This window comes from Daucus carota, chromosome 3 (genome assembly GCF_001625215.2).
Source record: "Daucus carota subsp. sativus chromosome 3, DH1 v3.0, whole genome shotgun sequence".
Lineage (NCBI taxonomy): Eukaryota > Viridiplantae > Streptophyta > Magnoliopsida > Apiales > Apiaceae > Daucus > Daucus carota.
The window spans coordinates 3900817-3913467 of record NC_030383.2 but is presented as its reverse complement, the minus strand read 5'-3'; the positions used below and the strand labels follow the sequence as shown (position 1 = coordinate 3913467).

Below are 12651 nucleotides of genomic sequence, written 5' to 3'. Positions count from 1 at the left end.
AAGGAGTTAAAAAGAATGCAATTAGGAAGCCCCGAATGCCTTTGCAACAACTCATATATATGTAATTTGTGTAGCACAATTAGAAAGGACCTTGCTTGTGGTGATCTTGTTTTTGGTGGTTAACCCCAAATTTGTGCTAGATAGGGCATTTTCTTGGTTTTAGGCGGGCTTGTAAGTTGTAACTTACCTAAATAATCTTGTCGTTATCTTGGAACTTTCTTTCTACAGTCGAGGTTTGAAGCAGTCATAAGGTAATTTTGTTGTTCTTTCTGTATCAGCTTCTGTGATTAGTATTCATTCTGTTAGGGGTGGAAATTCTGTTGAACTCTAAATTTGTTTTAGAGCATGACCAGTAATTATCGGTGAGGTGGTTTTTGAAATACTCATATTCACTTCAGTAGTTTCATAGTCATGTACTGAACTCTCTCTCTCTCTCTCTCTCTCTCTCTCTCTCTCTCTCTCTCTCTCTCTCTCTCTCTTTTTTTTTTTTTTTTTTTTTTTTTTTTGCTAAGTTGTACTGAACTCTGTTTGTTTTTACTATTTACTTGCTTAAAGATCACATGTTCTTTTGATGCTTTCTAGACTTCTTCTAAATTGTGATTTTCCCATCCAGTAAAATTATCGATTATTTTTAATTTTATTTGTGCTGATTGCAAACCAGAATTAGTGGTTTTGCACAAACTTGCTAAATTGTATTTCAGACACCTGCATTGAACTCAACGAGATACTCCCTCCATTTCAAAATTGATAATAAAGTGTTGGTTTGATTAATACATGCATAAAGTGTTTAATTAACCTCTTCCAATAATGTGTTCTAAATATTTAATTACCTCTTTAAGGAATTTATATAGATATTATCATATTAATCAGATGATTAATTAAGGGAAAATAGATTTTTTTTGTCACTCAACTTATTATGTTTTTAGAAACTTGCCACCCAACTAATTTTTTTTTTCCTTTCAGTCACTAATGTTAGGTTTGGATTTTGTTTTAGCCACCAACTTAGATTCGGATAGCATTATGATAATTTTTTTGTAGCATCATTTATACATAGTAATAGTATATAATATTTTGATGATGTTATGCTTATATCTTTATATATAGCAATAATATAAAATGAGCCGATGAAAATTTAAAATTAGGAAAAATCATAATTAGAATTCTAAAAATTTAGGAAAAATCATAATTAGAATTCTAAAAATTCAATATATAATGAATATGAAATCAATAATTTCAAACAATTCACCCTGATAAGATAAAGCGTAATTGAGTGATATGATGCATCATCTTTCGCTATTAAATTAGTTTCAATCAACTAGCTCAGTCTAAGATCTCTCTTAAATTTACCTTCATAAATTTTAATAACTTTATCTTATTACAATTTTCAAGATAAATAAATAGAGATGAAAACTTAATTTACGATGATTGTCCTCTATAATGCATCATTTTATGTTATTACAACTTTCTATGTCTCTCTCATTAGTTTACAGTTTTTTCTACTGCTTAGCACGTATTTTAATACTATTATAAAACATAGTTTCATAACTGATTTTTGTGATTTTTGGTGTATGTAAAAATTCAAAAGCTGAAATTTTATTCAGAAGAAAAAAAATATTTATTTATGAACTACATCTTTTAAAAGTCATAATATGCGTGTAAAATTCTTATCACCCAAGGTAAACGATTTTAGGGATATAAAAAGTACTATATACAAAGATACAAACATATATGAAATCATCAAAATATTACAGACTACCACTATATTTTAATAATGCTATACAAAATTAATATAATGTTAATAATCAAATTCGAACCTAACTTCAGTGACAAAAAAAACTGAAACTAACATTAGTGGGTAAAATAAATAAAAAATATAGTTGAGTGGTTAATTTCTAAATACGCAATAAGTTTAGTGACAAAAAAAATTATCATAATGATGGTAATCAAATCCGAACCTAAGCTGGTGGCTAAAAAGAAATCCAAACCTAACATTAACGAGTAAAAAGAAAAAACAAATAGTTGGGTGGCAAGTTTCTAAAAACACAATAAGTTGAGTGGCAAAAAAATCTATTTTCCCATTAATAAAATAATTGAGTGTTTCATCAATCCAGCGAGTTACGGAATAATACTTAAATCATAATTAATCATCGAGTTTTGGAAAAATGCTAATCGATGCTAATGGTTCGAGTGACATATTCACAATTCACCCATTTAGCTATAAAACCTCGAATATATAGTCCCAGCACGCAGAAACACAACCATTTTCCCAACAGAAAACCTATCGATAAATCTGTTCTCTGTTTAAGAACATCAACATCCTTTACCCCCACTTCGTCGTACATGTGTTGTCACGAAAATCCACCTAAAACTATGTTACAGAAGTGTCGTAATGTTGTTTACCAACAGGTTGTTTACACCTGTTTTGGCTGTATGCATGTTTTAAAGATTTCAATAAAATATAGTTTTATAACGATATTTTTATTTCTTTTGAATAAAAATTTAAAAGTCAAATTTTTATTTAAAAAAAAAGTTTAAAAAAATATTATCAAACTATATTTTATAGTAGTCATAAAATACTTGTAAAAAAATAACGTAAAAAATCTATTGGAACATAAAATAACGTAAAAAAGCTAATGAAACTAATATTTTTTGTGATTAATATGGTATAAGAGGACCATAATGTCCTCTTTACGGGTGCAAGGTTCTTTGATGATTGCTCGCGACTCATGATTTACTAACTAATTAAAAGAAGTTAATTTCTGATGATTTGTGATTTACTTGATGATTAAAAAGATTTGGTTCATGATGTTGGAGCTGTAAATTTCTCTTCATATGTCTAATATTATACTGTAAAGTTTATATGATAGCACGCCTTATTATAATATTGTACATTTTTATTTTGGCGACTGGTGGATAATTTTTTTTGGATATATTTTCTCCATCCCAATTTATATAAATGATTCTTTTGCTAAAATCACACATAGTAATTTTATTATAAAAAAATTATTTAGAACAAAAAAATCTTAAAAATTAGTTATAAAATTATACTACCTCCGTCCTCCTCAATTGTTCACATTGGAGGACGGGGGGCTCCGACACGTATTCTACTACTCTTATAAAATATAGTTTGATGAATTATTTTGATTTTTTTTTTCTTCTAAATAAAAATTTACTATCTAATTTTTTTACGGAAAGGATGTTACTTTGGTCGTGTTTGGAACTTAGAGGTTTGACCATTTCAATCCGATAATGCTAGTGTTTGATAGTTAGCGGATTGAAATAGAGCTTTTGACTCAAAAAAACTAATTTTTAAAAAGTTACTTTGAGGAGTTTTTTAGATTGGACCAATTTTTTTTATATAAAAAATCGCTAATTCAAACCGCTTGTGAAAACATCTATGGCTAATCAAAATATTTAATTCAGTTAACAGCTACTCCCTCCGTCCCTTTTTATTTGTCCATTTTGGAAAAAAAAACACATACCAAGAAATACTTGATTGTATAAACTTTTTCATTAAATACCTCTAATTAATATCTTGAAAATGGTGGAATACCTCTACTTTATGTCTTGAAAACATGAATTCAACCAAATTTTAAATAAGTCAAGCCTTGAAAATTGAAATTATGGAGATATATTTGAAAAACTATCATTAAATTAGTTTTGAAAGTATAAATGGACAGATAAATAGGGACAAATTTTTACTTCCAAAGTGGACAGATAAATAGGGACGGAGGGAGTATTTCCCAAGAGGCCATTATTATTTTACCCCCAACAAGATACTGGGCTCATCCCCAAGGATCCATAAATTTGTCAGGCTTGCAGTACCACTGAATTATCCCACTCAAGATATACAAACCGTGAAGATGCATCATTACTCCAAGCTCAGGTTGTGCATGAGTTTCTCGCGAGGTCTCTGTCTCCTCCTTTTGGATCACCATCTATAATTTAACCCACTACAGTACATGGCAATTTTTGAGTTAAACAGGATTTGATCATTCGATCTGTATGCATTTTAACAACGCCTTTGCAGATATAATGGACTTGCGTCTTGAAATGGTTAAACGTTGCTTGTTTTTCAAGAATCACTGGTAGTTTAAATAATATAAATAGAGGTACCTAACCCTTATATCATTTCAAACGATTTTTGAGTCTTTGAATACTAACTAGAAAACCTTATTTTTTGTCCAAAAAAAAAGAAAATCTTATTTAAAAAATTCCAAATTTCTCGAATTATTTTAAGGGTTTGTCTAGTGTGTGCCCATGGGCAAATGCTAAGCACTAACATTTATAAAATTGGAGGATTTTGATTGATGTAATTATTGTAACCGCAGGGGATCCATCATTATTAAAGATTATTAAAGAAGGTAAGGTAAACCAGTAGAACCATTCAATGATTCAAAATACATAAATTTTGGTGTTTAGTGTTTGCGCACATAATCACACCACACAAAAACTGTTATTTTAAACGACTTTCTCTCGCTAGCAAATATGATACATATAAATCAAAAAATCAAAAAATATACAAATAACTTCTAGTGAAATTAATATGATTCAACTTCCATTTTACCGTTGTATGTCTATTCTTAACAAAAAGTTATAATTTTATAATAAATTATAAATTATAAATAAATCAAACCTTAAACATCATGAGGTTAGGGTTACAACTTCTAAGACAACGTCTCACACATGACGTCATCTCCAAATGCCTCTTCTTGGCTCCCCTGGATATGGGCACTCGAAACTCTCGCTTATAATCACGCAGATTCATCTCTTTTGATTGGTATCTCACTTTTACTAATCACCCACTTCAATTTAACATCACATTTGTATTGTTTTTGGGATTACATGTGAATTTTATGTTGTTATGTAAATGGGTTTTTGTTATTATGATTGTTGGTTGTAGATTTAATGAAATTGATTCCGGATAATGTGGTGGATAATGGTGGGAATGTTGCAAAGGAATCGGCTTTTTTGAGAATTTTGGAGGGTTTTCCGGGTTCTCGAAAAGGGGAATGCTGTGGTGATTCTTTGAAATTGGATAGTAACGCTGGTGGTTTTGGTTCTTTGAAATTGTTGCGTAAGGTGGATTATTTTTTTGTTCATAATATGGGTTTTTGATGTTTTCTTGGAATAGTTTAGTTATGTGTTTTTGTTGTTAATTGTGTATGTTAGGAGTGTTCGGGGCGAAATCATGAGTTGAGTGAATCGGAGATGCTGAGGTTGGATGTCGACACGGGCTTGCCTAAATGCACTTTGAGAAAGGTCAAGATGATTTCTTTTATGTTGTTTTAGGAGGTAATTGAAGTAATTGAAAAGTTGGGTTTTTGATTATGGTGTGGTTTGTGTCTTTATGTTGACGTGTAGCTGAAGGATATGATTTTGAAGGACAGCCATTTACTTCCTTCGTACTTGAAGGAAAGGAGTGGTTTGCTTAAATGTTCGGATGGTGTCACAAAGAGACTACCGGAAGGGAGCAACTGTGATGCTGCCGAGAATCCGAAGGTTAGGGACTTGTCTTCTGGGAAGAGGGGCATAAATGACTTGACTACTGCAAATGAAGGGATGGTATCTGCTTGCAGGGAATTGATTGTGTACAATGCTTATCCCGATGTTAAAGCTGCCACAAAACGTAAGTGGGATACCTTTTGTACCCAGCAGGTGATTGAAGGTAATGACTCGGCTTCTTTCCATGAAAATAGACATGTTGAGGATACTTCTGGAGGAATTGTCTTGTATAGTGGAAGAGATGGGTCAAATTTAGATAGCGAACCTTGGGCAAAATCCTTCCACGGTGACATGCCTTCTGAGAATGTTGATGATAATCATCGACGAGAAATTTTAAGTTCTGATGACATCGACCATGATGAAAATGATGACAGCATTGCAAGAGAGGATATACTTTTAGAAACTCAAAATTCAGATAGTCAAGATTCCTTGGCAAATGTTAATGGAACAAAGGAACAACTTTGTATGATGTGTAAGCTAGGTGATCAGCTGTTGGTTTGTAGTTCAGGGTCCTGCCAAAGAGTGGTCCATGAAAGATGCTTGGGGTTTGCACCCACTTTTGATGCAAAAAGGAGGTTTTACTGCCCCTTTTGTGCATATTTCCGAGCAGTTTCTGAGTACTCGGATAGCAAGAAGCAGTACGCCTTGACAAAGAATGCTCTGCTCTCATTTAAAAATCGCCTGAGAAACTCCGATATTTCAGGTAGGGGAGATCGGAATCATGTAAGAGACTCTGAGGTTTCAGATAAATGCACTGAACAAAACAACCTTGAGAATGTCGTGAGCAGAGTGAATCAAGTGCAATCTATGATGCGTATGAGGGAAAAGTCCTCAGTATCATGTGATTTAAGCAGCAGGGTAGGGGAAAGAGATGTGACTTGTGGAGGAAATATGGCTGACAAGCAAAATGCAGAAACGATTGGCAGTTCAGTGTACTGCCAATCCACAAAAGAGCAAGTGCAGAAGGTTCCGGAGCTAGATGTCCAAAACTGTAAAGCTTATAATTCATTGCATGGAGGGAGTAAACAACTTGCTGTAGTTGAAAAGCTTCAGAAAGTTTTACAGCAGCCAAATGGTGTGATCCTAGTTACGAATAATGAAGAACAAAAAATAGCATTAAGAGCTGTAAAGGATAGCAAAGTTCCCGATTCTGACAAATACTTGAAAATTTCCCACCGGAATGATCCACGCACTGGAGCTGATAGGGAGCAAGATGTTTCTAATCAACCCCATGTTTTACCTCGTGAACTTGCAAAGCCGCTGCGTTCCTTAGGTGTCCAGAAGCAAGAACAACACATGTATGTTTCTCAAACATAAATTTACTAAAGATTTATTTCTGGATGTAATTTGACCTTATAATAATCATACAGGACTATATGAATGATCGTCTGGTAATTTGTCTCCATTCTATAGTTATCAAGTTTAGTGGTGCTAGAACTATTGGCTAAGGTTGTTATTGCTTTTACTTTGCAGTCCATACCCATCAGTCCCGCAGTACCGAAGAAAGAAAGTCCCATGGTCAGATGCCGAGGAAGAGGCACTAAAGGTACCTGCTGTTCTGATAGTCTCGTATTGCTTAGTTCTTACATTTGTGATCATGTGCTAATAAATGTTTTTATTTAAAGAATCAAGTAGTGCCTGCCAAAGGTGCTCTATTGCTTGAGCAGGTCCAGAGTTCGTTAATCACCCCCACAGCTCACCCCATACTTAAAAAAATATGTCGAGAATTGAAATTGTATTTTCTTATTAGACTATCTAACTTTTTGCTGATGCATGGCTTTTCTTGTGCTTTGCTATGAGACTTGTGCTTGTCTCTTGCTATAATAGTCGAACATCATGATGAGGTTAGGTTTGCTATTAAAGAGAATTGTTAAAGGCGTCTTGGTGAGAGGTGTAATGAGGTAACTAACCTCATGTCACTTGCCCTAATCAAGGTTAATTTAAAGAGGCACATGCCTCAATATCTAAGGTGCAAGGCGGAGGTGAGGCCTTATTTAAGTGACTATCAGTTTGTCCTATTTTGGTACAAAGCTCTTGGAATTTCATATTCCTCAGATTGTTGCAATAATTTTCTCCTTCATTCTGCATTTTTTCTATATCTTCTTCCTTCATTCTTCTGGCTTAATTTATAATAAGTATATATAATATGGACCAAACTTATAAGTTAATTTATGTAACAATCTTTATGGCTGCTAATGCGACTCATAAGTTTTGGCGATAATTAATTTGATATAATTATAATGATAAAATAGAGTTGCAAGATCTTACATAATAACCTAATTTGGATAGGTTGAGCTGGAAATCATCGTCATTGTGTCATGTGTTCATCTTGTAATTTTTAGCTTAGTTTGTGTTCTTTTCTTTAGAAATTAGAATTATCATTATTATCCAACTGATTGAAAGACTGATTGAAAGATAGGGGTGATATCGAGTTAATAATGTGCAAATAATGGTATGATCAGATTCGTATCAAATTTATAGCTGCTCATTCAATTTAGTCTGGATTTAAATTAAGATTTTCGTATTTTACTCAGATTCGACTCGTGTTCAAATATCAATATTCGTATGGGACTTGGCTTAACTCGAATTTGAATTTGTCTAGGGTAATTTAAAAAATTAAAGATACTCGGATAATTGTTTACTAAAATCAAAATGTGATCATTTTGTAGTGTATTATTTTAATATAAATATTATATGCGTATAACATATATTGTACATAATAATATACGTAACCTCCGATTTGAGTTGACTACCTTTAAAAAGTATGAATTCGAGTACTCTTACATTAATCGAACTACTTTAAATAAACATGATTGAATATCAGGGTGGCAAAATCTGATTTCGTATCCAATTCGAATCATAAAGTGGGATTCGAATTCGCTCATTTTTTGTCCAAATACGAATCATAATCATTTTTAATGAGTCTAATTCGGATTTGAACTCAAATTACTCGGATTCGTTCCAGCCCTAACCGAAGGCCCTCGTGTTGCCATATTGGTGCTTCTAGCCTGAATGTTGTGCTCTACGCCTCTACTGTGGAGCCAAACTGAATTCATTGCTCCAAATATCATTTTTGGTCTTTGTGTACTTGTATTCATATCACTAGTACTTATCACATAACATTAGCTGCTTAAACATCATGCGTAGCATATAATGAGATATTAATAGAATAGTCAACCAGTGAATGCTACAAGAAACCTTGTTAAAAGCTTAGGTCGTCCTTCTTTCATTGTTGGCATATTATTAGTAGTTCATATGCATAACATCTGCGGATGATTTAGGGGCATGCACAAAACCTTTTACAATGTGATGTGGAAAAATGCCTAATCTGTTTACTACAGAATTGAAGTTAAATAAGCATAATTTGTTATATTTAGCAACTGTTTGAGAAGGCTATCTATACAAATGCATAGCTGTATAAACATCTAGAGCTGCTCAAAATATGCAAAACCTAGTTTATCTACCTTAGAATTTGATACAGGTACATTTGTAAATATCATTTATTCATTTGAGAGCATATATGAGAGGTATGTACATAGACACCTTTCGTTTTTCTGCGAATCAAACAACAATTACTAGCGTATAAAAATCTCAAATAGAACAAGGATAACTACTATACCTACTTTAGCAGAATTTGCATAAGAGTACAGGAGACTGGCATAGGTGGTGAGAAAGTGATTGATAGCTTAGAAATACTTATTAACCTGCAAAGAGTGACTTACCACTAATCTGGTAAGATAATGTCTTGGATGTATTAGATTCATTAGCAGAAGCAGAACCAGAACCATGTCTATTGTAAAGATTCTGAAACATTTTAGATTTTGACACCATTACTGCACTTCTTGAAATGTTCTAAGCTGGTAGTCTTTTTAAAGGTTTTGCAGCTCTGCTCTCATTTGTAAATGAATTGATAAATGCATAACCTCCTCAAATGAATGTAGAGACAATTTTATTTTTAAGTCAAATAAATGCTCCAGTCCAAGGGTATTTATTTTTCAAGGTTTAACTTGTAGGTCCTTTTCAGTTTTCTCTAATTATTCATAGAAGCATCTTTTTTCTTCACCATTGGCCACTAAGATAGTCTTTACCTAGTGCTTTCTTCAATGTTTCAGGAAGGAGTAAGGAGATTTGCAAGTGATAACAATAGAACTATGCCGTGGAAGAGAATCTTAGAATTCGGAGCTCAAATTTTTGAGAAACATCGTACAGCTATAGACTTGAAAGATAAATGGCGGAATATGTGCAAAGCATCTCCAGTAGTATGAAATAACCTAGTTTAACTTTGTCTTCACAGTTCTTAATAAGTTCAATACCTGTTGCGTGTAACTATTTTGGTTTTGGTTTCTACAAGTTTAGCTCACGGTTGATCAAATATTTGATCAGTAGAATATGGACTTTATCCTGTTACATTTACTCTGGGATATCTGATCCACAACTTTGGAAAATCCCGGTGTTATTTTCGGGTTTGTTATGTAAATACGAGTGTTTCTCTTGACTTTTAGAAGTTCTGGTAGTTTGTTATATCTTAAACGAGTATGGCAATTTGTTAAATCAGAGTAGGCTCGTCAGTGGAGTGGAGATCCACTTCTACACTGATATGTAAATATATATTCAGATTTGAGCTGTTCTACTATGAAAATCCAGAAAAATGGATTGAATATGTTGGAATGCATTTACTTTTGCCCAATTCATATGGTGATCTGTAGAAAGGATTTTATTTTTGGTTCAGAGTGAAAATATCCTGAACATGTCTAATTTATAATAATATATGCTTTACAGAGATTTACTAATACATGGTCTCTATTATATTCGAGATCTAAAATTAATAGTATTAATTTGACGAGATTATTCATTTACCAAGTTTCCTCTCTAACGGGAGGGAGACAGTGTGAGAGGAAGAGAGCTCATGGGAAAGAAGTGATGGGGGAGTATAGTGTGAAGTGGAAGTCCCGGGATTCAGGTAGTGACTGACAGGAAAACATGTGAAGTTAGAAGAGCTCGTGAAACTTCAAATTGATTTGAGGTGCTTGGCTCTTGTATCATTAACTCACATTCTTCACCAAATCTGCTTGTGTGTGTGTGTGTTAACAGCACAACCACTCCAGTCCAGTAGTAGAGAGAATCCAAGAAAGGAAGAACAATCATATGTGTCCTTCAACCAGCCGTGACAGAACCAGAATTCCAAAATAGTCGACGCTAAAATAATAAAATTTTAAATTTTGTAGATTAGTCAGGGCTTAAAATCAAATTTTAACCACAAATCATGATTTACAAATTACGTTTTCTACTAATTTTTCAAGATCAGTCGGGATTTTAGTATAAGTTGACCCGCTCCTAGTTCCGCCCATGTCATCAAGTCAACTGGCTTCACATTCCCCTCACCACCTAATATAGTGCATTCACTTAACCATCTACTCCACTAGTAAGATTTCGCTTGTGTTCTTGTTTGATTAGAAGATGAAATATTGTGAAATCGAGATGGGCGTAACGGTCACATGGCTTGAAAATTAGCTCCAACCGTGACAACATTTAAAACCAAACTACACTCACTCTATACATATCCCGCGCCTTTCACTCCTACTCTCACTTCCACTTCCACTTCACTCTCTACTCCTCACTTTAATCATGGAAAATAACCGCAAGGTTTCGCTAAAGCCATGGAAGAAAGGCCCGACGAGAGGCAAAGGCGGTCCTCAGAACGCGACCTGTGAGTATCGGGGAGTCAGACAAAGGACTTGGGGAAAATGGGTGGCCGAGATCAGGGAGCCTAAGAAAAGAACCAGACTCTGGCTAGGTTCTTTCGCGACAGCTGAAGAAGCAGCCGTGGCTTATGATGAAGCGGCTAGACGGTTATATGGACCGGATGCTTACTTAAATTTACCACATCTGAGAACTAATTTTAACCCTTTAAACAAATCACACAAGTTCAAATGGTTTCCCTCGAATAACAACATCACCTTGTTCCCGGCCAGTGGGCTTCTGAACCTGAATGCTCAGCCAAGTGTTCATGTCATTCATCAAAGGCTTCAAGAACTCAAGAAAAGCGGTGTGCTGTCTCAGTCATCTTCGTCTAGCTCCTCGTCTAGTGACCCGAAAAATGATGCTGCATTCATCAACAGCCAGCGCCCTTGTCTAATAAGGTACTGTTAAAAGCAGGTGAAAAACTCAAAATAAGTACCTATCAAAAAAATTACCAAACAGTTAACAACACTTTTTTTTATCATATTTACCAGCACTTTTTCTGACATCACAACAATTTTTAACAGCACTCCCAAACAGACAATAAGTCCAAAAGACGCGGAGCCATTGTCCAAAATTACATCAGGAGATCATCCCGAGAAACCTCAGCTTGATCTAAATGAGTTTCTTCAACAGCTAGGTATTATAAAAAGAGATGATCATGTCGATACTGGAGAGGCCTCTAGCAGTCTGACAGAGCTTGAAACTTCTTTGATCGACGACAATGGAGTTGCAGAGTTTGCGAACACGAGCTTCAACTGGGACATGCTAGGGGAGTTGCAGGATATCGAGGATCGTCGAGGAGCAGAAAGTAACAGCTGGCAGGCTTATGACATCAGTGAAGAGCTCAGTTTTACCACCTCTATTTGGAACTTTTAATGCTTAATTATGTTGTAATGCTGAATGGATTATCTGAGGACAATAGAAGCTATTGCTTCATATTAAACATGTTTTGGCGATGAATGATTATGCAGCTAATTGTTACAGGTACAGTTAAACCTGTTTAAATTAATAACGCGGGACTAACGAAAAATAATACTTTATTGGTTATGGAGAGTAAAAATACACTATCTACATTATATTATTAAAGCTAGAAAAAAATAATTAATATAATAAAGCTATAATTGTATCAAGTATTACTCGATTATTATTCTATCAAAAAAAAATAAATTATTATTCGATTATGCAGTAAATTTATAAAGGATTAAGAATTTTTTAACGGGCTGAGTGCCCCTCCTCTGTCCGGCTCTCTGGACTAGGGGTGTACACGGTTCGGTAAAACCGACCAAACCAACCCGAACCGATCACTTTTCGACCGAACCAACCCGAATTTTTTTAATCCGGTATGTATTTAGTTTAAAAAAATATAAATCCGATTTAATTGGGTTGGTTACAGGTTTTAGTTTT

The 12651-nt window shown here is 34.0% G+C and overlaps 2 protein-coding genes across 2 annotated transcripts; both read left to right on the top strand.

Moving 5' to 3' along the window:
- The first annotated feature begins 4627 nt into the window (after positions 1-4627).
- Positions 4628-10009, top strand: LOC108211162 (uncharacterized). Its single transcript, XM_017382686.2, has 6 exons — positions 4628-4780; positions 4904-5082; positions 5173-5262; positions 5365-6803; positions 6979-7051; positions 9618-10009. Exons 1-6 carry the CDS (start codon positions 4687-4689, stop codon positions 9768-9770), a joined length of 2028 nt encoding a protein of 675 aa, XP_017238175.1. The 5' UTR covers positions 4628-4686; the 3' UTR covers positions 9771-10009.
- Positions 10010-11079: 1070 nt separating this feature from the next.
- On the top strand, positions 11080-12197 carry LOC108213838 (dehydration-responsive element-binding protein 2F). Its single transcript, XM_017385625.2, has 2 exons — positions 11080-11645; positions 11772-12197. Exons 1-2 carry the CDS (start codon positions 11131-11133, stop codon positions 12121-12123), a joined length of 867 nt encoding a protein of 288 aa, XP_017241114.1. The 5' UTR covers positions 11080-11130; the 3' UTR covers positions 12124-12197.
- The last annotated feature ends 454 nt before the right edge of the window (positions 12198-12651 follow it).